Source organism: Cinclus cinclus, chromosome 5 (genome assembly GCF_963662255.1).
Source record: "Cinclus cinclus chromosome 5, bCinCin1.1, whole genome shotgun sequence".
Lineage (NCBI taxonomy): Eukaryota > Metazoa > Chordata > Aves > Passeriformes > Cinclidae > Cinclus > Cinclus cinclus.
Window position 1 is genome coordinate 67915893 of NC_085050.1, and position 23174 is coordinate 67939066.

The 23174-nt window shown below is 39.1% G+C and overlaps 2 protein-coding genes across 9 annotated transcripts; one reads left to right on the top strand and one right to left on the bottom strand.

The window, feature by feature from the left end:
- The first annotated feature begins 1034 nt into the window (after positions 1–1034).
- On the top strand, positions 1035–8968 carry MFSD8 (major facilitator superfamily domain containing 8). 7 transcript variants are annotated; one of them, XM_062493977.1, is made up of 12 exons: positions 1035–1113; positions 2074–2117; positions 3122–3362; positions 3671–3789; position 4162; positions 4390–4534; positions 5139–5205; positions 5799–5887; positions 6768–6902; positions 7279–7382; positions 7481–7740; positions 8460–8968. In XM_062493977.1, exons 1-12 carry the CDS (start codon positions 1083–1085, stop codon positions 8673–8675), a joined length of 1452 nt encoding a protein of 483 aa, XP_062349961.1. In that variant the 5' UTR covers positions 1035–1082; the 3' UTR covers positions 8676–8968. The 7 variants fall into 7 exon arrangements, with proteins under 7 accessions (XP_062349961.1, XP_062349960.1, XP_062349959.1 ...); XM_062493976.1 differs by lacking the exon at position 4162 and having other exon boundaries at positions 3671–3784; positions 7481–7747; positions 8458–8968; XM_062493975.1 differs by lacking the exon at position 4162 and having other exon boundaries at positions 3671–3784.
- A 1521-nt stretch (positions 8969–10489) lies between these two features.
- Positions 10490–22815, bottom strand: PLK4 (polo like kinase 4). Of its 2 annotated transcripts, none has more exons than XM_062493984.1 (16): positions 22786–22815; positions 22221–22316; positions 21674–21769; positions 21464–21578; positions 19551–20583; positions 17933–18033; positions 16359–16732; positions 15805–15909; positions 15322–15424; positions 14720–14869; positions 14211–14341; positions 13728–13819; positions 13361–13499; positions 12421–12561; positions 11394–11500; positions 10490–11022 (listed from the first exon to the last, which is right to left on the bottom strand). In XM_062493984.1, the coding sequence occupies exons 1-16, from the start codon at positions 22813–22815 to the stop codon at positions 10923–10925; spliced, it is 2913 nt and encodes a 970-aa protein (XP_062349968.1). In that variant the 3' UTR covers positions 10490–10922. The 2 variants fall into 2 exon arrangements, with proteins under 2 accessions (XP_062349968.1, XP_062349967.1); XM_062493983.1 differs by lacking the exon at positions 22786–22815 and adding an exon at positions 22448–22513.
- Positions 22816–23174: the final 359 nt, after the last annotated feature.

Sequence of the window (23174 nt, forward strand, 5' to 3'; positions counted from 1 at the left end):
AGGGGCCGGTTCCGCTGTGAGGCGGTGCCAAGAGGTGAGCCGAGGAGCCGCCCGAGGGTGCCGGGTCCTTCCCCGCCCCTCACGGGGAGCCCGAGCCTGGCTGAGGGCGCTGCCCCGGCCCCAGCCGCAGCCCCGGTGCTCCGGAGCTCGCAGCTCGTGTTTCGGACCTTCCCGGGCCCGGCTGCTTCCCTCTGTAGGAAACCACAAACCCACTGGCTTGGGAAGTTCCGAAAAATCGCCAGACAGGATTAATGTGGGGCAGAAGTCTGGGTGTTTAATAGCAGCCTTCATGTGTGGGCCGGCTGTTCGTCGCTTTAGGTTTTTAACCCCCTTGTGACAGCAAAACGAGTGTCTTGAACTTAAATTCGCAGATATGCCTAAGTCTAGGTACGACTTACATAAATAGCCTTTATAAACTGTTTAAGCATCTGTGTATCTGTAACGCGAGTCTACATCATCTGAATAGAGATTACCTTGTAACTTAGTTTGTGACTTCTATTTTAATTTATTTTCAGCCTTTGCAATCTACAGCAGTATGTTTTACACGCAACTTTTATGTTGTATATTGTAATTTTCTTATCGTAAGGACAGACTGGCTGTAGCTTTTTTTGTCAAATCAAGAGTTGTTCAGGTTTGTGCTTCTTTAAAGGTTACAGCTGTGAGGAAATGTCTGGGGTTTTATGGTTTAACACCCACTTTTTAAAGCTTTTATATAATCTGTGATGCTCCAAAGTGCCTATACAAAGAGTTTGCAGAATTGAAGACCTCCCTAGATCAATATTTTTCCATGGGACATTTGGTGTGTGATAGCATTTCTCTTATTTTATTTGATTTGTCCGTCTAGTAGTTTCCAGCGAAAAATAAATTCTTTATAGTCTTTGCTGAGCGGAAATCCACTTCTGCTTAACAAGTTACACAATTGTACTGAGAGGCTGGTGAAAAAATGTTTTCGTTGTCATGTGGGAGCAGCTAGAAGAGGATCTGATAATGATTTCTTTCTCTCTCTTGCTTTTTGTTTTAAACCCAGGGATGTTGTGGAAACACAGGAACATTATAAGAGCAGGTGGCGATCCATCTGGATCATGTACCTGACAATGTTTCTCAGTAGTGTAGGTGAGTAAATGCTTGTGGAACTCGATGTTACTTGTTTAATTAATATACTTGAGTTTGAAAATGACAGGGCTTTCTAAATTCCAGCTGCAGAGCTTCTTTAATTCTACTGTTCTAACCTCTAAAAAGGTGCATTGTTTGATTCTTCAAAAGTTAATATATGAATCTAGCAAATGAAACAGAAAGTTGCATCTAATGAGATAAGTAATAAAACTGGTTTTACACAAAGTGATGTATTGCATAATGTGGATTATGACTCCCTAATAGTTTTTAGTAGCAAAAGGTAGCAGCAATGTAAGGGTACTCTGCTCAGAACTGAACAAAGCAAAGGTTGCACTTTTATCATCCAGAGTGAAACTACTAGGGAATGAAAACAGAAATAACATGGAGCTCTTGTGAGAGGTAAGATCTTTATGGGAATGTATGCTGTCTGTTTCAAAATATATATCAAACATGTTTTCTCCTACTGGACTTTGCATCTCCATTGCGGGACAAATTGCAATATTATTCCTAAATAACTCCCCCCAGAAACAAGAATGCTGTTGATTTTTGACCTGTGATGTTTTTCTGTGGGCCTAGAAATTACCTTGAAGTTGATAGGATACTTCAGTAACTTTTTTTTTTTTATGAATTAAAATCTCTTTGACTAATTAATACAGATATATCAGTATATCAAGAAATTATTTTTACTTTGGGGACTGTGTTGTGTTTCCATTGGGAGGGCAACATAGGAGGTTTTTTGTTTAATGTGTATGCACCTATAAAATGATCTTTCAAAAACAGTTCCTCCTGATAGGAGGAATTACCACTCCATAAAAAAAAAACAAACAGGAAATACATAGGTTTATACTATAATTCATTTAGAGTAGAGGCAGAAGAATGAACTTGCAATAACTGTTTCAGGAAAGAAAATCACTGATAAAAATGGCAAATAAAATAACTTCGGTTTTTACTGTGTTGCAGGTTTCTCAATTGTAATTATGTCTGTGTGGCCATATCTCCAAAAGGTTTGTAAAAATGGGTTTTTAAAAATAATTAAGAATAGAAAACTCCTGCTCAGAAAGTAGGTAATACAGATTACCTTCTATTTAGGAAAAGTAGAGGGAGGTATGTGACTTTAAGAGGCTTTAATTCTGCCATCCCCTTAGGCAGCTTTTATTATTTCTTGAAAAATATGTCCTTTTTTTTCCTGAGTTGATAAAGGTACAACATAATCCAGAAATGTTTGGTTTTCCAATATCATGATTTCTTGGACAGCAAATCAATAGAAGTCTTGTTATTAAAACACAATAGATAAGATTTGTCTGCATTTTGGAAAAAAAAATAATAAAAGAGGAAACTGGAAGTAGAAGTTGCTCTGTAAATGTCACATTGTTGCACATAGATCTGGATATTCCTAACAGGGAATTGCCATGGTTCCTGTATAATGATTTTAGTTTCCTTGGGGGCTTTTCACCTCATAGTTGTGATCTTAGAAGCAGTACAAAAGTCTCTAAAACTTCAATTTAATCTGTGCTAGGATTTTAATGCCCCTGGAACTGTAGAAGGCAGTTTCAAATGCAAATTTGGAAGAATATAACCTGGGTGGGGACCTAGAGGTGTCATGGAAAGTGAGGCTGATGCTGAGCTCTTGCAGAAGACAAGAAAATGCATCACCAGCCTTATAAATCAGGACAGACTCAGGCACGTGCAGAGACAATGGAAGTGACTCCTCGCTCCTGGCATGGAAGGTGCCTGCCATGCTGCTGAAGTTCTGTCTCTAGCCCAGAACATCAGCAGGGCTATACAAAAACTCCAGGAGTTTCCTGCAAGCGAGCCATTCTCAGGCTTGGAAGCAAAGCGGATTTTATTGGTTTGGAGCGTTGGGGGAGAGGGTGAGCCGAGGTTTATTGCCCCAGACAAAGCATTACAGTACAGAGTCCTTGGTGTCCCAGGTGCTAATTCTAAAAAGTTGTTCCTGGCTATGGAAAACACCCCAGTGCTTTACCCACTGACTCATGTGTTCCTGCAGATTGACCCGACAGCAGATGCGAGTTTCTTGGGCTGGATTATAGCTTCGTACAGCATTGGCCAAATGGTTGCCTCTCCCCTCTTTGGCTTGTGGTCCAACTACAGGCCCAGGAGAGAACCTCTGGTCATTTCCACTGCTATTTCAGTAGCTGCTAATTGTCTCTATGCCTACGTCCACGTGCCCCATTCCCACAACAAGTACTACATGCTGACTGCCCGTGCTCTCGTGGGGTTTGGAGCAGGTAAACGCAGCTGGATTTATATTTCTGGAAATTGTTACATTCTGTGTCTCGTGTAAGATGGTTCAAATTATGTTTTAATATCAGATTTACCATTATGTGAATGATAACTTAATATTTAACAAAGCAAAGGGTTGGCCCCTGGTGATAACAAAATTGTGTCATTGTGCTGTTGTGTAAAAATACTGGAGGGAGTGCTTTTATTGTCTTGCAAAATAAGTAACAAAAACCCTAAAATAACACTCAGCAGTTTAACAATATGAACTTGATATTCATATGAACACTTGCTTGGTTTTGGTTTTTTTTTGAAGGAAATGTGGCTGTAGTTCGATCATACATCGCGGGTGCCACTTCTCTGACGGAAAGAACGAGTGCCATGGCCAATACCAGTGCCTGCCAAGCAGTTGGCTTCATACTGGGGCCAGGTAAAGCAAAATCTTTCCTCACTTCTCTTATTAGGCTGAAATTGGGCACTGGAAGTAGGAATCCACAGCAGCTCTATGCAGGGGATTTTAAGACATGGTTTGTCAGTGATATCACAATTGAATAATTGGGGTACACTCATCTGTACTTCTGTAAGCCAATATAAATGAAACATTCTTGTCCAATTGCTCTGCACTGATTTAAAATGTAATTTAACCCCCCTACACTGCATATTTTCTCTCTAGTTTGCCCTTAGCACGAGGGATAATCCACTCCCAAGACCAAGGTTTTCCTTATAGGAGGAAGGGGAAAAAAAGAGTAAATCATCTGTCTGCCAAGAAAATTAACCATTGGTTCACTCAGAATTCAGTTCTATAAGTGTCATGATGCTGTTTATACTGTTTATTTATGTAATCAAGTACTTTCCTGGCTTGCTGAGATCCCACTGGAATCCATTTTGTTTATCTAGAGGAGGATTCTCAAAATGTAAAAAGTTTTACAGGTATAATACTTATATTTTACTTTGCAATTAGAACAACTTTTCTTATGTGTTCTAATGCTTTCTTAATGATTCTCAAGATTTTCACAGTACACTGATTTTTTTAAGTTTTTCAGACATGTTTTACACTTATTGGAGAAGAAGGAGTAACGTGGAAATTTCTTCGTCTTCAGCTGAACATGTACACAGCACCAGTTTTATTTGGAGCTCTCTTAGGAGTTGTTAATATTATTCTCATCTTTGCCATATTCAGGTAATCAAGTAATAAAAAACCCCAAAAAACAAAAACCAAACTTATAAATACCCTACCTCATTTTTTCTGGGTGACTTGTAGCAAATAATATGGTAGAGTAGTAAATCTGAAATCTGGAGTGTTAAAACTATAACTTTTTTTTCAGTGTTTCTGCCTTCTTTAATACCTGTATTTTTCTGATGCTCATAAATGAATCTTGGTGATATTATGGTTAGAATGCAAACTGATCTAAAAAGTTAAAGGTATTAGTCTATTAGGCTTGATATAGTTTTAGTGTTGGTAGTTGCTACCCATGTTTTTTCTCTAAGGAGAAATAAGGTTGGCTTGTCTGTAGGGACCTCACTGTCTGTGTCTTTCCTTTAAGATTCTCAGGGGGATTTTTATTCATTATCCCACTGGTGCAGATGCATATGGATACGTGATATTCTCCCACTAGAATTGAATAAGTTGGTGTTCAGTGCAGGCAGGTGTCAGCTTTGTAGATGATATTTAATGGTGCTGCAAATAATTATCATATAGATGATACCATTTACAATTATTTTAATAGAAACTTGACTAGATCAAACAAATATGTGTATTAATGAAAAAAGTTCTAAATTTCTAGGGAGCATCGAGTGGATGACATGGGACGGCAGTACAAAAGTGTCAATTCAGATGGAGAAGGTACCAGTGTTGCCTTGAAAACTTATTCTGTGATTAAACTTTTGAAGTAATCTCTTCTTCCATAGAAGCATTTAGAAGTATTCTAAAGTCAGATGCACTGGGAAGTTGATGTGGAAAACAGGCTACATCTCTCCCTAGCTGGTCCAGAAATTGTTTCATTTGTCATGTTGTGTACATAGTGCTGTCAAGTAGCAAAGAAGGAAAAAAAATGGTATGGATCCTTCCATATTTTCATCCTGAGAATTCTGCTGTGTAATTTGAAGAGAATGTTTTGATTTCCATTGTTCAGATATTTCAAGAAGTTTGCTTATTTTGCTGTCCCTCAGGACTCATTGGGAAAACAGACCGTGTAACAAGTTTGGAAATAATTTTCTCTAATTGTCAGAAAAATTGAAATTTCAACAATTCCATTTTGATGTAAAAACTTTATACGTTGACTGTCAAAGTAGAACTGCCTAGCTGCCCACCAACTTGCACGCTAAATACTTAGAAGACTAAAGGAATCATTACTGTTTGTAATTTGTGATGGTATAAGAAAAAGCTCAGTGTGCAGTTCAGGTAATTCTTTTGTGTTGCTGCAGGAAGTGATGTTCTGGATCAGAATGCAGAAGGAAGCATTGACCACGTTGCTGTGGTAGCACTCAACATTCTCTTCTTTGTCATCCTGTTTGTGTTTGCTGTCTTTGAAACGTAAGTTTGTCTATTTTCCCTCAAAATATTCAGACATGCAGAGTAATTCGACTGGGGCTACATGTAGAGGCTTTTCTGTTCTACTCATCTTCCTGACTTCCTAAGTAGAAGTCCAAAACCACAGGAAATCAAGTTGATGTTACTGATACAGAGTAATGGATTAAAGGTCAGTAATAACTAAAGATAGAAAACATTATTATAAAAGCTTTTGAATGGAGGCAAACCTACATCCTCAACATTTTAAGTATTCAAAAAAGAAAAGAAAAGCTTAACTTGGGCTGCCTAAAATCTTCAAAGAAAACATGTTTCCAGTTAAGTATCTTGTTCTATATTTTTTTATTTTTGTGTGATTTCTTAGTATGATTCTGATTATCTCCAAAAGCTTCAGTGCATCTCTTATTTCAGTAATGATTAAAACAATTTTTGATAGAGTTAATACAGTTGTATTCTGAAATACACTGTTTTGTGTGACTAGGATTTTTTAGATTAAAGAGGTTATTATTTACTCCCAAATTTTCTGTGTGTAAGAAAAAAAGTATAACATCATTATCTCAAGCTCAAGTGTACTTCATTTATTTAACTTAGAAAATATTTTGAGGATATAAGATTTATTCTTCAAGTTTTTGAGGTTTTTTATGTAGTTAAAATTAGTTTTACAATATCTATCATAAACTGCACTATTTTTAGATTTTTTTCTCTGTCTCTATTACCCTGGCTTGTCGTTCACTTCATCATCTTTTCATGAGCTATCAGGAATAAATTAGTGATGCTACAGAGTATTGCTGGTGTAGTGCACTGATGTTTGGGATGATACATGTGTGGACACTAATGTATTGAAGAAGCTTTTTATGATTACTCTATTCTTGTTCTGTCATTTCAGTATAGCTACTCCACTGACAATGGATATGTATTCCTGGACCAGAAAAGAAGCTGTTTTTTATAATGGGATAATCCTTAGTGTGATTGGCATTGAATCAGTTATTGTCTTCATGGTGGTTAAAACACTATCGAAAAAGTAAGGTTTTGGGATTTTGTTACTTATGTTGGCTAAATGTGCAAAGCTTTATGGCAAGGCCAAATCTCTTATTCAGGTCTTTTACTCTGTAAAGAGTGTGGGTTTGGGTTTACTATGACAATGAAATACTTCCAATTTTGACAGAGCCTCGATGCTGTGATAGTTCTTTATTCTGTGAACATAACTCTCATTTGACTGTCTTTTACCCTTGAATCATAAGAAAAGCTGGTTTTAAGTTACTGTGGTTTTGTAACTTTTCTTGCTGGCGTTTTGGTCAGATGTCATTTCCACTAACTAATGGGCTATGTCATTAGCAGCTGCCTAAATTTTACATTAATTAAATGATCCGTTTAACTGTAATTTCAATGTTTGGTAGGACTGGTGAGCGTGCCATACTCCATGCAGGCTTACTTACTGTCTTGGTTGGATTCTTTATCTTGCTGCCTTGGGGAAAGAAACTACCAAATATCCAGTGGCAAGGTATAGTTCCAGTCTTACCAGACCACCTTTGTAGTGTTCTTCTGAAGGCCTTTTATTGCACTTTTGATCTTCATGATACGAATAACTTGCTTTTACAGAAATAAAGAACAACTCCATTCCCAGAACAGCCCCCAGTGAAATGTTAGCACCTTTCTGGAACTTGCCAGAGCTGCAGCTGTCATCCAACCACACAGGAGAACCCGTGGGCTGCCCTGTCACACAGTCCTGGTGCCTGAACACTCCCATGATCTACCTGGCCCAGTACATCAGCTCTGATGTGCTCATAGGGTTGGGCTATCCTGTTTGTAATGTCATGTCCTACACTTTATACTCAAAAGTCCTAGGACCAAAGCCTCAGGTAAGCACCATCCCTAAATGGTTTCTTTCATTTGCTCCACAATACTTGCACTCTCTTCATTCAAATGAGGGGTTTATAGTTAAAATTCCTTTTGTCATCAGAAAAGTAATAGTGTATTTTAAGCAGGGCAGAACTTTGCAGGAGCTACAATCTTTTTTAAAATTCAAGGCAAGTCTCTAGGGGAATTAGAAAGCAAGGCTTGTGCTATTTATGCAAATATTACAACATGAAACTATCATTACTGTTCTGGCAGAGTCCTTTTTGTAACTACCAGTTACATATTTGGAACACCAGTATGGAATAATGTCTCTTACTAAGTTTATTTATGTAAAGACTACAAATGCTGCTAGACCCCCAGTATGAGCATTTTTTAGTAGTGAAACACTATAGCAAACTTACAATATCACTTAACAAAAAATTTTATTCCCCTTTTGTCCATTTTTTTTTCATGTTTTATTTTGGTGAAAGAGACTTAATGCTTTGAGCCGGAATGTATTTTGTGAGAAAACAGTAGAGTACCTATGAGTGGAGCCTTGGAATTAAAGCTTAGAGAGGCTGAGCAGTACTCTTGGAAACAAACTAATCAGTGTCTCAATGAGTTAAGAAAGATAAGTGGTTGTTTAAATACTTCTATATTTTCTAGTTAGGCTAATGGGTTGGAGCTAATGGCAAGCTAAACAATGCCTGTATCACTTACATAAACTTTTGATCTGCTGTAGGGTGTCTACATGGGATGGTTGACTGCCTCTGGAAGTGGAGCACGGATCCTTGGGCCTGTTTTTGTGAGCCAAATCTACACTCACCTGGGGCCACGCTGGGCATTCAGCTTGATCTGTGGTGTGGTTGTAGTCTCCCTCTTACTCCTAGAGATAGTATACAAGAGACTAATTGCATTTTCTGTCAGATATGGGAGGATGCAGGAAGAAAATTGTTAAATACATATTAAAAAAAAGAAAACAGACAGTAAAACTAAGCAGAAGTAATACTTAGTTTATTACTGCTTTTGAATGAGGAGTACCTAACCACTGACCTTGTTGGCTGAGTGCTAACAACTGTACACCTGTACTTACAGATTGACAGAACACTTAACGTGGTCATACCCCAATACCTGGTTACCCCTGCTGCAGTTGGCTTTTGTGCCCTGTTTTTCCAACAGCAGAGGAAGGAATGTGACAGGTTAGAGTGATACAATGGCACATTTGAAGTGTGTACAGTTTATATGATGTACATGTGCACTGAATACAGCTGTGAAGGTCACAGGTTATATGCATCCTTTCCAGAATGAAGTAAAAGAAATATTATCTTGATTCTATGAATCAGGATTAGTAACTCTTTGGTAGCTAGATTAGTTGAGCTGCATGCACTTTGCATGGAGACACCACTACTTGAGCAAACCTCCTGCTGTTTGGTTTGTTGGCTTGTAAGCACTGGTTAATACAGACCATCTGGTTCTGGAGCTTGGTACATGTCCTCCAGGATTCCAAATGATAAGAGAGAGAAGCAGAGAGAAAGGGGGGGTGACCTTCACACAGGTAGTTGGTATGGAATTTGGGTCTTCAGTTGACCAAGAACCATTGAAAAAATCAGCATGAGCAGCTGTTACTTGAACTATGGTGAACCAAATGTGCAATTCCTCTACTGTTATGCTGAATGCCTTTTTGTAACAAGAAGGGAAACCTGCAGCAATGAAATATGCACTCCTTTTCTTAACTATAAGAAAAGAAGTCTAAGCACTATAGTTTACACTTTAGTGCTTGGTGAGAATGAATGCACTGTGCTGAGCAGTGGTGGTTAGTTAAATGAAAGAAGAAAACTGGCTCCTGGGTGTTCACTGTTATCTGCAGACTTGTATTTTTTTTCTGATATTAAGGTACAAGAAACAGGAATTTATACTGTTTTAGTAATTCAGACTTTATTTTAAAAATGAGACTTTAATTTTCCTTCATAATAGGGCCTAAGCTCATCTGTACAGGTTTGTTTAGCTGTTTTAATGCTACTGGAAAAAAACCTCTGGAGCAACTCCAGTATGAGTTGTGGCTGCTGTCTCTACCATTTTAATTCAATAATTGTAATTATGTATTCCTATGTACTCAATTGTTCAAACACTAAGAGACTACTGAATTAAATTATTTTTTTCAATACTGACTGAAGGAGATACAGAAGTTTTATTCTCATGGGCTTTTCTGCTACAGAATCACAAAATGGTATGAAATAGGACTTCACTTTTATAAGCTAATTCATAGTAAACGCTTCTCGTATATTGTTCTTGATGTTCCTAGTGCTAAATTCTTTATTTGCAAGCTATTTCCTTGATTTGGACATGAGAAAGCAACCAAAGTTCTGTCTTTTAAACAGTAGCTCTACAAGAACTGGCTTGAATCAGTTCAGCTGAGCTGTGCTTGCACACAGCCAGCAGCAGCTCCTCTGCAACCCTTCATCCTCCTGCCTCAACAGCATTTTGGATCCCACTCCAAGATCTTTTCCTGCCTGATAAGGAAGTCATTGAGTACTTAAGTACAGATACAAGCACCTTCAGGAGTGTTAGCAGACCTGAAGCCAAATGCTTAGGAGAAAAGCTACTGTTAATGCTACTTCAGTTGCTGTAAGTATTACTCAATGTGTAAAACAAGGTAAAACTACCTGAAGTTATTAACTCCTTTAACCATTACTTGACCATAAAACAAATAAATAGATCCAGACAATTACCACTGCATTTATTTTTTTTTATAACATGCTTGTGCAGGGAAGTTTTAAGCTGCTGCTACAAAAATTAAAAACAGAGTTATAAAACATATACATATTTACATATATTACTTGTAAGACATAAAAATATAAGTTATTTACAAATACAAGTACTTGAACAGCACAGACACATTTTCCTTGACTGTTGGCACTGAGCAAGCAGTGGAGTAAGATTATTTCCAAAGACTTAATGCAGTCAAGATCTAAGTTCCTCAAAGTTTTGCTTGAGGGAGTTTATCCATCACTTTAATGAAAAGTATGTTTTGAATAATACTTCACACACAATTTGCTACACATAAAGAAAGTAACTTTCCCCTTCCTAACTTTTTACCAGATTGTGGAAGAACCTCTGCATAAGCTGAGTAAGATCAGTCACTTTACTGGGAAGTCAGTGAGCGAGTTTATTAAGCTCTTGTACTGTGACACCCGTTTTCCTTTAATCAGTGAGGACCAGCTGGATTGGTAAACATTAAGAGAATAGAAGACAGACAGTGCAGCTTCTCCTTGATGTATTCTGGTAACTTATCATCTTCTCCATACCTAGAGTGGCAAAGCAGCATAGGAAAACAGATGCTTAAATAATTTGTTTCATTTCATGACAATACAGTTAATTCAAAACACTACTTTCCTCAACCTCCCTGTTTTTAACACTACACATGAATAGTGGCTGTACTCTGGAGACCAAGGGGATGCATTCCCAGCTTGTTTTATTCACTTCTTATTCAGAGTTCAATCAGCTATGGGTGCTTCTCTTTATTTAATAAGCTTGCATAACTAACCAACTGTGAAGTGATGGCAATGCTAAGGTTTAAAATTTACAAACTAAAATCAACAGCAGCTAGGAAGTTACCTAATGTACAACAGTCTTGCACCGAGTTACCTGGATGTTTTTATGGCAGGAACAGACTCACCTGCTTGTCTGGCCATCTGGAGAAGTGTAAGTGATGGAAGAGACACCTGCTTGGGCTACCAGCTGGGATCCATCATTGAACTGAACCCATACTGCTCCACTCCTCAGCTGATGAGAGAAGTAACATTATGGTTTGAGCATATGAAACACAAAATTACAAACTTTGAACCTCTCTAATAATGGAAGCTGAAAGCTTTTCAAAATTGCTGAAGGGACTTAGGTATTTTGGTCAGTCTTTTAAAGATTGCATGGATATTACTTTGGAGAAAGTAGTCTCGTTCTGACTTCCTCAGGTTTCAGATGCTTGGCTTTAGTTACCCTTATCAATGTCAGATAAATAACCTTTAGCTTAACCACTCCTAAAGAAATATTATGAAGGGCCAAACACTAAAAAGAGGCCCATTTGTGAGAGTTCACAGCTATACACAATTTAAAGTTTATATACTTTATAAAGTTTTAATATAAAGTTTATATACATAAAGAGAACTTTCTGTTAGGACAGGAAGCTTACTTTATCTGCATTGCCAAGAACAGTGTTTTAAACCTAAAGATTATCCAACAGAAAAGCAGAGGGAAAATGGTTTTGCAAGGGAACGGCTTTTCCTGTTGGTGAGGAAGATGCATTTCTCTTGTACAGATCTGGTATATTTCTATTAAAAACTTCGTCATGATACCTTTGCATCTATACTAGTGAACAGAGAAGTTAAACCATTTTGCTTTTTTTACTAGAGCCAAATTTAAATGACAAAAGACATTGAAATATGCAATAATAGCCTCAGGAAAACTGGTAACTGAGATACTGAACTATTATTTTGGTTTCTTCTGCTTATGTAGTTCACCATGGTTTTTATCCAAGATACTTATTTAAAAGTATCTTTCTACATGCAAATTTTAGACTTAAACTGCAGTGCACAACTGAACGATTCCTCACAAATCAAGTTTAAAGTTAATGTAACATTAATTACTTAAATACCTATCTCACATTAGTAGGAAAAAGAATAGACATACCTCCTTTATTAATTTCTCACCTGAGAAGCCCAACCAACATTTTTCACAAAAACAGATTTGACAAGTTGGGCTGAATTTGGACTGCAATCAGTTTGATGAACAGAGGAGCACGTCTTTTCAACAGTGTTAGTCAGAAGCTTAGGTTTTTCACAGGACGCCACCTAAAACCCAGAGATACCCAGAATTAACAGCCTTGGCATTAATCCTCCTGAGGAGCTGGAGTGGTCAATTGCCACCTGTTCATGTATACAGACAGATTTAGCCCCTATGCTTCATTTAACAGCATATAAAAACCCCACAGGGACACAACTTTTTGTTGTCAATTCACTTCAGTCAGGTGGAAATGGTCAGATTCTGTATTAGGGACACGAACTACACAATCAAACAGATGCAGATCCAGCAAATACAGATTGATGTATATTCAATGAAGCTCACAATACAAATTCAGTGTGCCAAGACTCCAGTTCAATTCAGTCAGCTCAGGAAGTTTTATTAGGAACCAAAGCTTGGTGGGCCTTTTAAATAAACCAGATGAAATTGCTCACAAAGCCTTATTGGGTACACCTATCTTCACTGACCCTTTTTAATATACGCACTAATACTTGATGATATCAGAACGACATCATCAAGTGCCAATACCCTGTGTGACACCGTTTGTTATACAGCACCGAGGGCACATCAGAGCTCTCAAACTGGAGACTCTGCTGTCTAACATGAGTAAGCAATTTTTCAACTCTGTTCCCAGGAAGTATTCGTGGTAAAATTTTGTAGCATTCTCTTTTTTCAGTTGCTCTTAAATCCAGATATCAAAAGTTAGTTTAAATCAAAGTTAGCATTTCTAGTCAATATGCTCACAAATGGCTAATAAAAGTCCATGCCCATGCAGATGTAATTCCATTAATTCAATGTAAAACAGCAATATGGGAGACTGGTCTCCATGGTACATCCTTGTGTACTTACAGGAGCACAGTTTGGAGTCTGAACTGGAGTAGAACTGGCAGCTTTATTCCTATCCAATGCCACAACATCTTTTGAATAGTTTGTCTTGTCCAAAAGTGGAGGTGCTACAGCCTGTGGTGATTCAGTATTACCAGGTTTTCTGGAAAAATCATGAGAAAAATGGGGAAAAGGTCTGTCCAAAAGGGATTAAAGAAACAAGTGAGGAGACATAGCTCTTCCTTTATTTTACCATGGATGGTCCAAAGCACCTGGTGACAGGAGTCTTGTGCAGAACTGTTTTTCAGTTCAAATACATAGGTATTCAATAAGTAGTTAATAAACACATAAATATTCAAATACATCAGTGTTTTCAACTTGAAGATATTACCTTCCAACAATTATTGGAAAAAATGGAGCACTTCCACTCCATTTCTCTTCTTCCAAAATAGCAGATTCCAGTGCAAGGCATATACGATGTCCCTGAAATGAGGAGTTTATGAACCTTTTAAATTGAGAACTGTAGAACTATTTCATACACATTTAGTGTGGCAAATGATTCCACACAAGGAAATTTCAACAGTACTGAATTTTTAATGTCGTATAAAGCAGCTTCTGTGGTGTTCAATCCTTTCACCAGACAGGCAAACCTGCTTTACAAACTAGTAAGAATTTCCTCTCAAGGCTTTCATGTGAGGGACTGTAACCATTACCTCTACTCTGATATTTGCTCTTCCAAAAAAACCACCATCCTTCCTCCTTAATAGTGTAATGAAAAACATGGAAAGCAACACAGGAAGCACATTTGCAAAAGGGAAGCTGAATTTTCAGGAAGTTGCTTTGCACTGGAAAAGGTCTGTGTAAAACACCTTACCTCATTTGCATGATCCATGTAAGCCTGGATTTCCTTCTTCAACCCTGCTTCGCTTTCTCCTTTCAAAGTGAAGGATTTCCCTGACTTTTCAATCACACGAGTTATACCAGCTGTCTTATGGATCTTTGTTCCTGCCAGAAAATGGGAGCACTTTCAGTGTGAGCTGTATAAAATAACAGTTAACCATGGAAGGCTTGGAGCAGGGACATGCCTCTTACTAAGTAGGTTAACTATCAAAGGCAGAAATAAAGAAGAGCTCATTCATAAAACCAAAGTATAACTTAAATAACACTTTTGCAATGTGTACTTCCTGAAGAAGGTATTAGGTAAGGAATTAAAGAATCAACTAATCTACAAGTGCTAGAATAAAGGCAGAGTGTCCAAAAACAGCTTATAGTGCACCATTTTCTTCAGACTGAAGTGGTGGTTGTTTAGTGTTAGGCAATATTTTAGTGCAGCCCTAAAGTAATGATATACCTATCTGCATAACTGAAAAAATGAATACATACCATCATAAAAACAAATTTCAACATCTGCAGGGGGTGAATTTTCCATCAACATGCACTTGGCATATCTTGTATAAAATGTCACTTTGGGGGTTTTTGTTCTCACCAACTGCACAAACTTAGCTGCATACTGGTATTTTTTCCAGTACTTTTCTAAAAAAAGAACATTTTAAAAAGTTTAGAATTTAGCAGATTTAACACTGTGCACCAGCTTGAAGAGAAGTAATTGAAATCATGTATTTGATAGCTTAAGGTTTTGAGTAATATTTAAGTACTTGACAGGTTTGTGTAAAGAAATTGACTTATTTCCACCAACAGTTCCCAGTATGAATGATGAAAAGATTACAAGAGCTTTAATTTTAGTATGCTGCATTGCAAAGGGGAGACTCCTTAAAGCTCCCATAAAAAAGGAATCAAAACCTGTAGGTTACACTTCCTTGTGAAGTTTCAAAACGTTTTCCAGTTAAACTATAGTTTGCATCTAATTCCAAAAGGAGTTTTACTTCAGAGTTATCTGAAAAGTAATAGATAAAAGCTATAAAGTCACAAGATTCACTTAAAATATCACATTAATCGTCAAAATTTTAAAGTAACTTTCAAGTAACCTGGCAAGTTGTCAAAATTATATGTGCAGATGCCTTCAGGAGGAGCAGGAGGTCTGTCATCAAGAAGGAAACCTCTTCCTTCATTTGGATGATAAACTGCAATCTACAAAAAGGAACAAAAATTGTGTGTAGTTGCAACTTAGTACAGTACTCAGCACTTCTAGCACACATGGAAATAACTCACATTTTAATTAATTACTATGACTTACCATAAAAGCTCAATTCCTCTAATTATTTAACAGCAGCACTTTTTCACCAATACTTCACCTATTCCAAAAGTCAAGTCCAATTTTTCTCTGAAATAGCTGCTTGCCCCCCCACATTTATATGGCTTTATTATGGAGAGGCAAAGCTTACAGCTGTGCATATATAAACAGTGGATTTCAAAAGAAATAATCACTTATCAAGAAAAAAAAAAAAAACCAGCTCTGAATGAATTCTAGGCACTTTATACAACAGTGAAGAAGTCAAAATTACACTCACCACATTTCCATCACAAGATATTCTGAGAACTTCTTTCACAAGTTCCTGTGAGCGGTGTTCTTTCAGAAACTCCATACACACTTCCCCAGTATCTAGAATGCTCACCTAAAATATATTAAATATAAACAAAAAGACCTTCACTTTCTGCAAAAGGTAGGGTACAACACTTTTTTTCCCACAAATGCTTTAATAAATGCTTTTCTTCTTCCTTAAATGCACTTCAAGCTGATAAATGCTTCTTACGGTAACTTTTGTTATTAGTACTATTTTTTTTTAAAACAGAGCACTTGAAGATGACTGAAGGGTATCAGCCTGGTAACTGAGGGTGAGGCTTGTTACGTGACAAATCAAACACAGACAGGTCTGCCCTATTATGCTTTAAGTATTCTCTATACAAAAACTAAGATGCATTTTATTGATATGATTTTAAATTAAATTATTTTAGATGAAATTTCCTAAAAAACATATGGTTCTATTTTAACAAGTGATTTTTAAGAGACAGTCACACTATATTAAGCACTTCAGTTGTTCTTATTTTTAGAAGTGATACTTACCACTGCATTTTTTGTTTTTTGCCTGATGGGTTTCAGCCTGTGAGCAGTGAGAGGTGAGACAACACTTTGCAGTGTAGGTTTCTGGTGTGCTGATGGTTCTTGGCCCCAAGTTTGGTTTTGTTCTGGAGCTGACCAAAGGCCACATGTAAGAGATGGTTGAATTCTCTCATTTTTGCACAGAACTCCAGGGATGCATGGCTTTGGGTTTCTCTGGTTTAAAGAATGTGGACAGTCACCAGATGCATCATGATTCCTTATATCTTTTAAGGTGTTCCATGTATTTCTTGGTGCATCCTGCTGCAGATCCACATGGTATCGAAAACCTCCATGGGCATTACTCTTGCCAGTCAGGTCTGCAGGTGGTCTCAGAGGAACTGAAAGCATCACAAAGGGACATTGGAGAGTCAAGAGTCATAGCCAGAGGAAAAAATTCTAGTATAGCTTTAAAAGCTTTTCAAGGGATTGTCTTGAAGGCTTAGTTAAGGGAAAATTGGGATTTCTTTAATCCTCAGTCCAATCATCAGGCCTTTTAGTACCATCAACACCAGTGCTAGCAAAATTCCAGTGCTACTTTAAATAAGCTGTTCCTATATTTCAGTTATGATGGTCTTCAGTTTTTATACATCAAATAACATTTAAGAATAATTTATAAACAAAATATTAGGACTTCAAATACATTCTTGCATGAGAATTAGTTTACCTGTTGAAAAACAGCTCATTTACCGTTCACATAACCACTAGTAGCAAATTTCATCTAAGTTTCAGTTTATCTAACTAGTGTTTTACCATCTACCAGAGGTTTTAGTACTTAAAATGTTAAATGCATACTCCAAATCCATTGTTTTATTTTTAAAATCCTTGTGTTTATTTCTTTTAAACACCTGTTTTTATATTTAACCTTCCCTAGTTTTGATATTTAAGCCCTTGATCAACTTTCACCTCACCCACATCACTATTGTGCTCCTTCTGCTGTGTGGCTAAACAGTTCAGAAGGGACCAAAAATTAAATAGCATTATTCAGACCATATGTTCTCTGATTTCAATTCCCCATAGACAGGAAGGGAAGGAGTCTACTAATATCAAATCAAAAAAGGCCAGAATGGATTTATGGTTTATTCTTATGATTAAATTACACTGTTTGCAAATGATGTAATATGAGGCACAACAGAGAACACCTCCTTCCCTTCTGTGTCTTTGTCCTGTCCTCCACCCATCCTTCTGCAGCCTTATTATCTTTCTAATTCATTGAGGTTTCACCTTCTCTTATTTAGTTGTATTTGCACAACTAAATTAACAGAGCTTTCAAGTCACCTGCTAATATTTTTTTACATATATTTTAACTGACACATTTACACAAATGAGTAATTATTTCAGGGTCTAACGTTCTGGTTTCCTTTTTTTTTTTTTGTTTGCTTGTTTTTGCTAAAACAGTAGTAGAAAATAACAAACTTGTTTTAGGAAACTATGTATTCAAATTCAATGCACAAAGAAATAAAATCAAATAGAAAATCCCACTGAAACTATTACAAGTCACTAACTTGAGATCAAAAATACACAAGTGATGAGTAACAAACCATTTGTTTGCATGCTTCCAAGCCACTGCTGCATTGTCTCAGCCTGGGACTTCTGCTCTAACAAACCAACCTGGGGCTTCATTGGACACAGATAGTTAGAGCTACAAAATAAAAGTTACACATGTAATCAAGATTGCATCAGACACTTGCACAGCAAAAGTTATAATGCTACAGCTGCAGAAACCACAACACTTAGAACATTTAGGAAATACCAGTGGCATTATTTAGCTCTAGGCAGCCCAGAACATGCTTCTATTTCATGGGGTAAAGAACAGGAAAATAAAACGGTTTCCAAATGCAATGAGAAGTTATGATAATGCTGCCAGCAGTAGCTGTTCTTACATCTAGCTCTTAATTCACAGCCTTGGAGAAGGTAGTGATGACATGACACCCCGACCCTGTCTCACTCCTCACAACAAACATTCAGCTGAAAGATGCCAATTCTACCACCCAAAATAATTTGAGTTTATATAAAATACAGCCAATCTCAAAAATTATAAAGACTTTTTACCAGCTTTTTAGATGATGACATATACATAGACACATGTGAACTCAAGATATAATCTACTTGTTAAAGGACAAAGAAGACACAGAAAACTCAGGGAGAGTCACTGATCTGTTGTAACTTCATTCACACTGAGCTCCTGTGAGGTTTCTTATTTCCATAGCCTGAACCTGTCTGCACTTTCTTGTAGTGATGACGACTACTTCACCATTGGCAAGGGCTCACTTATCACCAAAACCACCCCAAAACCACAGAATATAAACCATCTAATTCAAGTCTTGGGACCTTGCATTTAAGATTGCTGTGCAAACTATCTACAGGTGTAAGAGGTTTTCCTATAATCACCCGTGCAGAAGAAGTTGTAACCATTAAGTTAATTCCCATACTCACATTAATATTCTCTCCTGTTTACATTCAGCATGGCTTTATGAAGTCATGGGGAACAAAAGTAAGCATTACAGTAACATCTGCATAAATTTTTGATTCATCAAACATTTCTCAAACTAGAATGAATGCACACGCCCACTGAACTTTGCTTATGTCAAACACTTGACAGTCAAGAAAAAATTCTTACTTTATTACAGGCAAAGTGCTTGTTTGTGTTTTCCTTGAACTGATTTGCAAAGAGAAAATATAGGAAATTATGCCAGTTCTTAATGTAGAGAGAAATGCAGGAACTAAGATATGGAAGTCCTTATATTAAAACAGAAAATTATTCTTGTTATTCTGTTCATGAAAAATCTATAGAAAGAAGCCAGGATTTTCACAAAGAAGGTACAAATAACTACAGAACCAAATTTCAGATAATTAGCTATGATTGACACTTTCCTTTCTGGTACATCAACTTTATAATCTATTGCCTAATCTTTATTAAATTTTTGTTTTATTCTCTCTAAGAATAAGAAAAAAAATCACCTCAAGAGATCAGCAAGGAAAAATGTTGATAAGTGCACTCTGAATGCCTTCTACCCTCATCTGTCTCTTCTAACAAGAACAGTTAGCAATGCTCTCTACTACAATTACTGCGGGGAAAGAAATAATCAACTTGCTGCAAGTGGAAAGAAGACAGTAACAGAGCTCTAAATTTCATCTGAATAAAAAACTGATTCTTACTGTGGTTGGTCTTTTACAGGTGGAGATATCTGCTCTTCCAAAGAACCAGAAGTACTAGAAGTCTTCTCCTTAAGTATTTCTCCTATATCAGTATAGCTGTTGGCAGGTGAAAAGTATTCTGTGTTTTCCCTTGTTCCTATTTTAGGCTTGGAAAGCACTTCCAAAGAATGACATCGATCCATGATGCTGGATATGCCTTGAGTCTGGCTGTGGGACGTGCCAGACCTGTCTGAGGAGTGGGCTCTTCGGAGGTAGCGGGAATGTGGCCTCTCCTCATCAAGCTGCGCGGTTCTTCCCCTGCCACTTACACCAATTTCCTTTCCCTGAATTCCCCACTGTCGGAAAGAACCGCTTCCGTCTCCCGATGAATTACTACTGGAATTCTTGTTTGTAGGAAAAAAAGTAATTTTATTTGGGAGCGGCTGTCCAACTAACAGCTTCTTCTTTTCCTTCAAGCTACCACTGGTACTGATGCTGGAGGAGCCCGTGAAAGTTGTAGAGATGGTGGCATTTCCACTGTCCATGGAATCTTCCGAGGTTGCCAAATCTCTGCTCCGTGCAGAGCTAGCCCTGGCCATAAAAGGATGATCCAACACTGAGGAAAGACTCAAGCGGTCTGCCGGGTTTTTGCGCAGTAACCTGTGAATGAGGTCCTGCGCCTCTCTCGACAAGAAGGCTGGCATTTCATAATCTGCCAGCACCACTTTATTCAGCGTGTTCCTGACCGTGTCCGTGTCAAAAGGCGGCTTTCCAATGAGCAGAGTGTAGAACATACAGCCCAGAGACCACACGTCCGACTCCAGCCCGTGCGGGCTCCTCGTGGCTATCTCGGGAGAAATGTAATTCGGAGTTCCACACATGGTGTAATGCTTCTCGTGAGGCATCTTCAGCTGAGTCGCCAGCCCAAAGTCAGCAATCTTGACATTCATGTTACTGGTGAGTAAGATATTGGAGAGGGTGAGGTCCCGGTGCAATATTCCATGGGAATGGAGGTACAGCATACCCGTGATAATCTGGTGCAAGAAGTGTCGTGCTGTCAAAACAAAAGCAGATGTTGCAGTCTTACATTTGAAATCATAGCTCTGAAGGTAACTCAGCTTTAAGTGTGCTATTCGTCTTGCATCTATTCTTATTTTTGATAAAAAGAACATTACAAGGCCTTTTAGGTGGCACATAGTGAAATTAGAATTAACTTTCTGCTTTCTACTTTAAGCAAAATAGCACAATTTTGTTCTAAGTTCATGAAACAGGGAAAAGGACTGGAAATATTTTCAACTGGCCCAAACTTTCTAAAATTAGGTTCTTAAGAATTCAAGCTAAGTTACTCATCACTTTTGGCAACAGATACAGATTAAACTAATGATGCCTGTATAGCAGTACCCCATTAATCCTGTCCTGTGGCCTGGGTCCCAAAAAATCCCTATCTATAGCACTATCAAGGAATTAAATTAGAAACTGATAGAGAAGCAGGTAAGCTGGAAGAACTGAGCAAGAGGTGAGCAGTGAGGCGAGTCTGGAAGCAGTAAAGGCAGAAGTTGTGAGTTTTCCTGCTCTTTCCTCTTCCCAGTCTTGACCCACATTTCAACACAATTCTAAGTACAAAGGTAAGCTCTACCCTCCAGCTGTCTCTGCCTTCTAACATCACCATCTTTTTTTACTCCAAATAGCACAAAGAGAAACAAATGTATATAGAAATGCAAGTAAATATATGCACAATAATAATTAATCTCTAGATTATCACTTAGACAAGATTTTAAGGTATAGAAATTGATGTCAGCTTTAAATACTCTTCCTCTAGAATTAAGTATTTATTGAGTGAGCCAAAACATTAATGCAGAGAGCTCCATAGACAAAAAAAACCCCAAAAAACAACAACAACAAAAAGAAAAACAAAAAAACCCAAAACAACTCACCTTCATCTTCTGAAAAGGGTTTCTTTCTGTTCTTTATGTATCTGCTCATTTCACCATTGTGACAGATCTCAAGTATCAAGTATACATAGTTGCTATCTTCAAAATAGTTATAAAGCTGGGACACAAAACAAGGAAAAAACAAAATTCCATTTTGCAGACTATGCAGCAAGTCCCATTTACAGCCCTCTGTACAAACCCCACGGTTCTTACCTCAAGTATAGATGGATGTTTTAGCTGACAATGTATTTTCACCTCGTTCTGAACCCTCTGTACCATTCCAACTTTGTGCATGGCTTTTTTGTCTATCTGTAAGTGGATCATAGCATAACTTAGATGTTCAGTGCCTATCTGCCTGACAATTTTTTATGTATAAGCAAATTTTCACATAGTTTAACTTCATACAGTCTTTCAATTAACAAGTACAATAGATAGTTGGAGGAACACCACAGCCAGAAGCAGTCAAGTGTAAATATTATCAATACTAACACTTTTTTTTTTTTTAATACTTAAGCAGAGAAATCTAAGTCTGATTTTGCTATGCAGGTAGGTTAAATGTAGTCAACACTCGAAAGCATTTATATTAATCACCAAGTCGATTTGGTTGTAGTGCATCTTTCAGAATCGAGTCCCAATCTTTATATCCATTATATACAAACATTCAACTCAAGCATCAATGCCCAACTGCATAACTCCAACCTGGTGCAACTTCGCATTTGGTCTCTAGGGAGACGGATACTTGCTTGGCCGGCTGCCTTACCATTTTGATGGCCACTTCCAGGCCGGTTTTCAGGGACACCGCTCTGTAGACCCCTGCGAAAGAGCCCTTCCCCAGGAGGTTCCCCACCTTGAAATCCTGCAAGACGAACAAACCAGCCTCATTAGCCCGGGGCTTCGTCAGCCAGGCTTAGCAGCGCCTCTCCCGATACGGACCCTCCCACCAGAGATGGGGAGCCCACACTCCCCCGAGATGCGGCCCGGGGATACCTGGAGGGAGCTCTCCGGGACCGGGCGGCGGGGCCCGGCCGGGCCGCACAGCCACCCCCGCCGCATCCTCCAGCCTGCACCGCACTGGCGCTGCCCGGGGCGGCGCGGCCGGGCCTCCTTCCCGCCGCCTCTCCCGCCGCGGCGCCAGGGCCGCGGGATGCGCCCGCCCCAGCTGCCATGGCAGCGGCCGCGGAGCCGCCGCTCCCCACAAACACGTGGGGACGGGGCGAAGGCGCGGGAGGAATCGCGCTCCCACGAACACCCGCCGGGAATGGGACGAGCCCGCGCCCGGCCCCTCCGTGGCCCCGCAGGGCGGCGGGAGGGGCTGCGTGCCTCACCTCTATCCTCTCGCCGATGCAGGTCGCCATGGCGCCGGCCGCTCCCCCTCGGGTCCCGCTACCGGTCGTACCGAGGGCCTGGGCCGCGGTTGCCCATTAGGGCGCCCCGGGCCGCCCGCCCCGGCGCAGCCCCGCTCGCTCCCGGGCCCGGCGGCGGCCGCTCCGTGCCCCCCCCGCCGACATTTTGAAAAGTCGCGCCGTTACCCCCCGGCCCCGCCCCGCCCCGGGACGAGGCTGCGTCTGACGCAATCGCGTCACTCCGAGGCGCGCGCGGCCCTCGCGGTCGGGCCGGGAGGAGCTGCCGCGCGTGCGCAGCGCGGTGCGTGCCCGGGCAGCCGTTAGGGCGCGTGCGCTGTGAGAGGCGCACGGGCCGGGCTGGGCCTGGCGCA

Bases quoted from the DNA above. Each gene is read 5' to 3' on its own strand.
- MFSD8 (XM_062493976.1), top strand. From the start codon at position 1,083: ATGTACCTGACAATGTTTCTCAGTAGTGTAG. The intron at 2,118-3,121 runs GTTTGTAAAAAT...GTGTTCCTGCAG, and splicing joins TGTGGCCATATCTCCAAAAG to ATTGACCCGACAGCAGATGC. The intron at 7,748-8,457 runs CCATCCCTAAAT...TTGATCTGCTGT, and splicing joins ACCAAAGCCTCAGGTAAGCA to AGGGTGTCTACATGGGATGG.
- PLK4 (XM_062493983.1), bottom strand. From the start codon at position 22,513: ATGCGGCGGGGGTGGCTGTGCGGCCCGGCCGGGCCCCGCCGCCCGGTC. The intron at 21,770-22,220 runs GTAAGGCAGCCG...ATCCACTTACAG, and splicing joins TGGAAGTGGCCATCAAAATG to ATAGACAAAAAAGCCATGCA. The intron at 18,034-19,550 runs GTAAGAATCAGT...TTTATTTTGTAG, and splicing joins CCTGTAAAAGACCAACCACA to CTCTAACTATCTGTGTCCAA.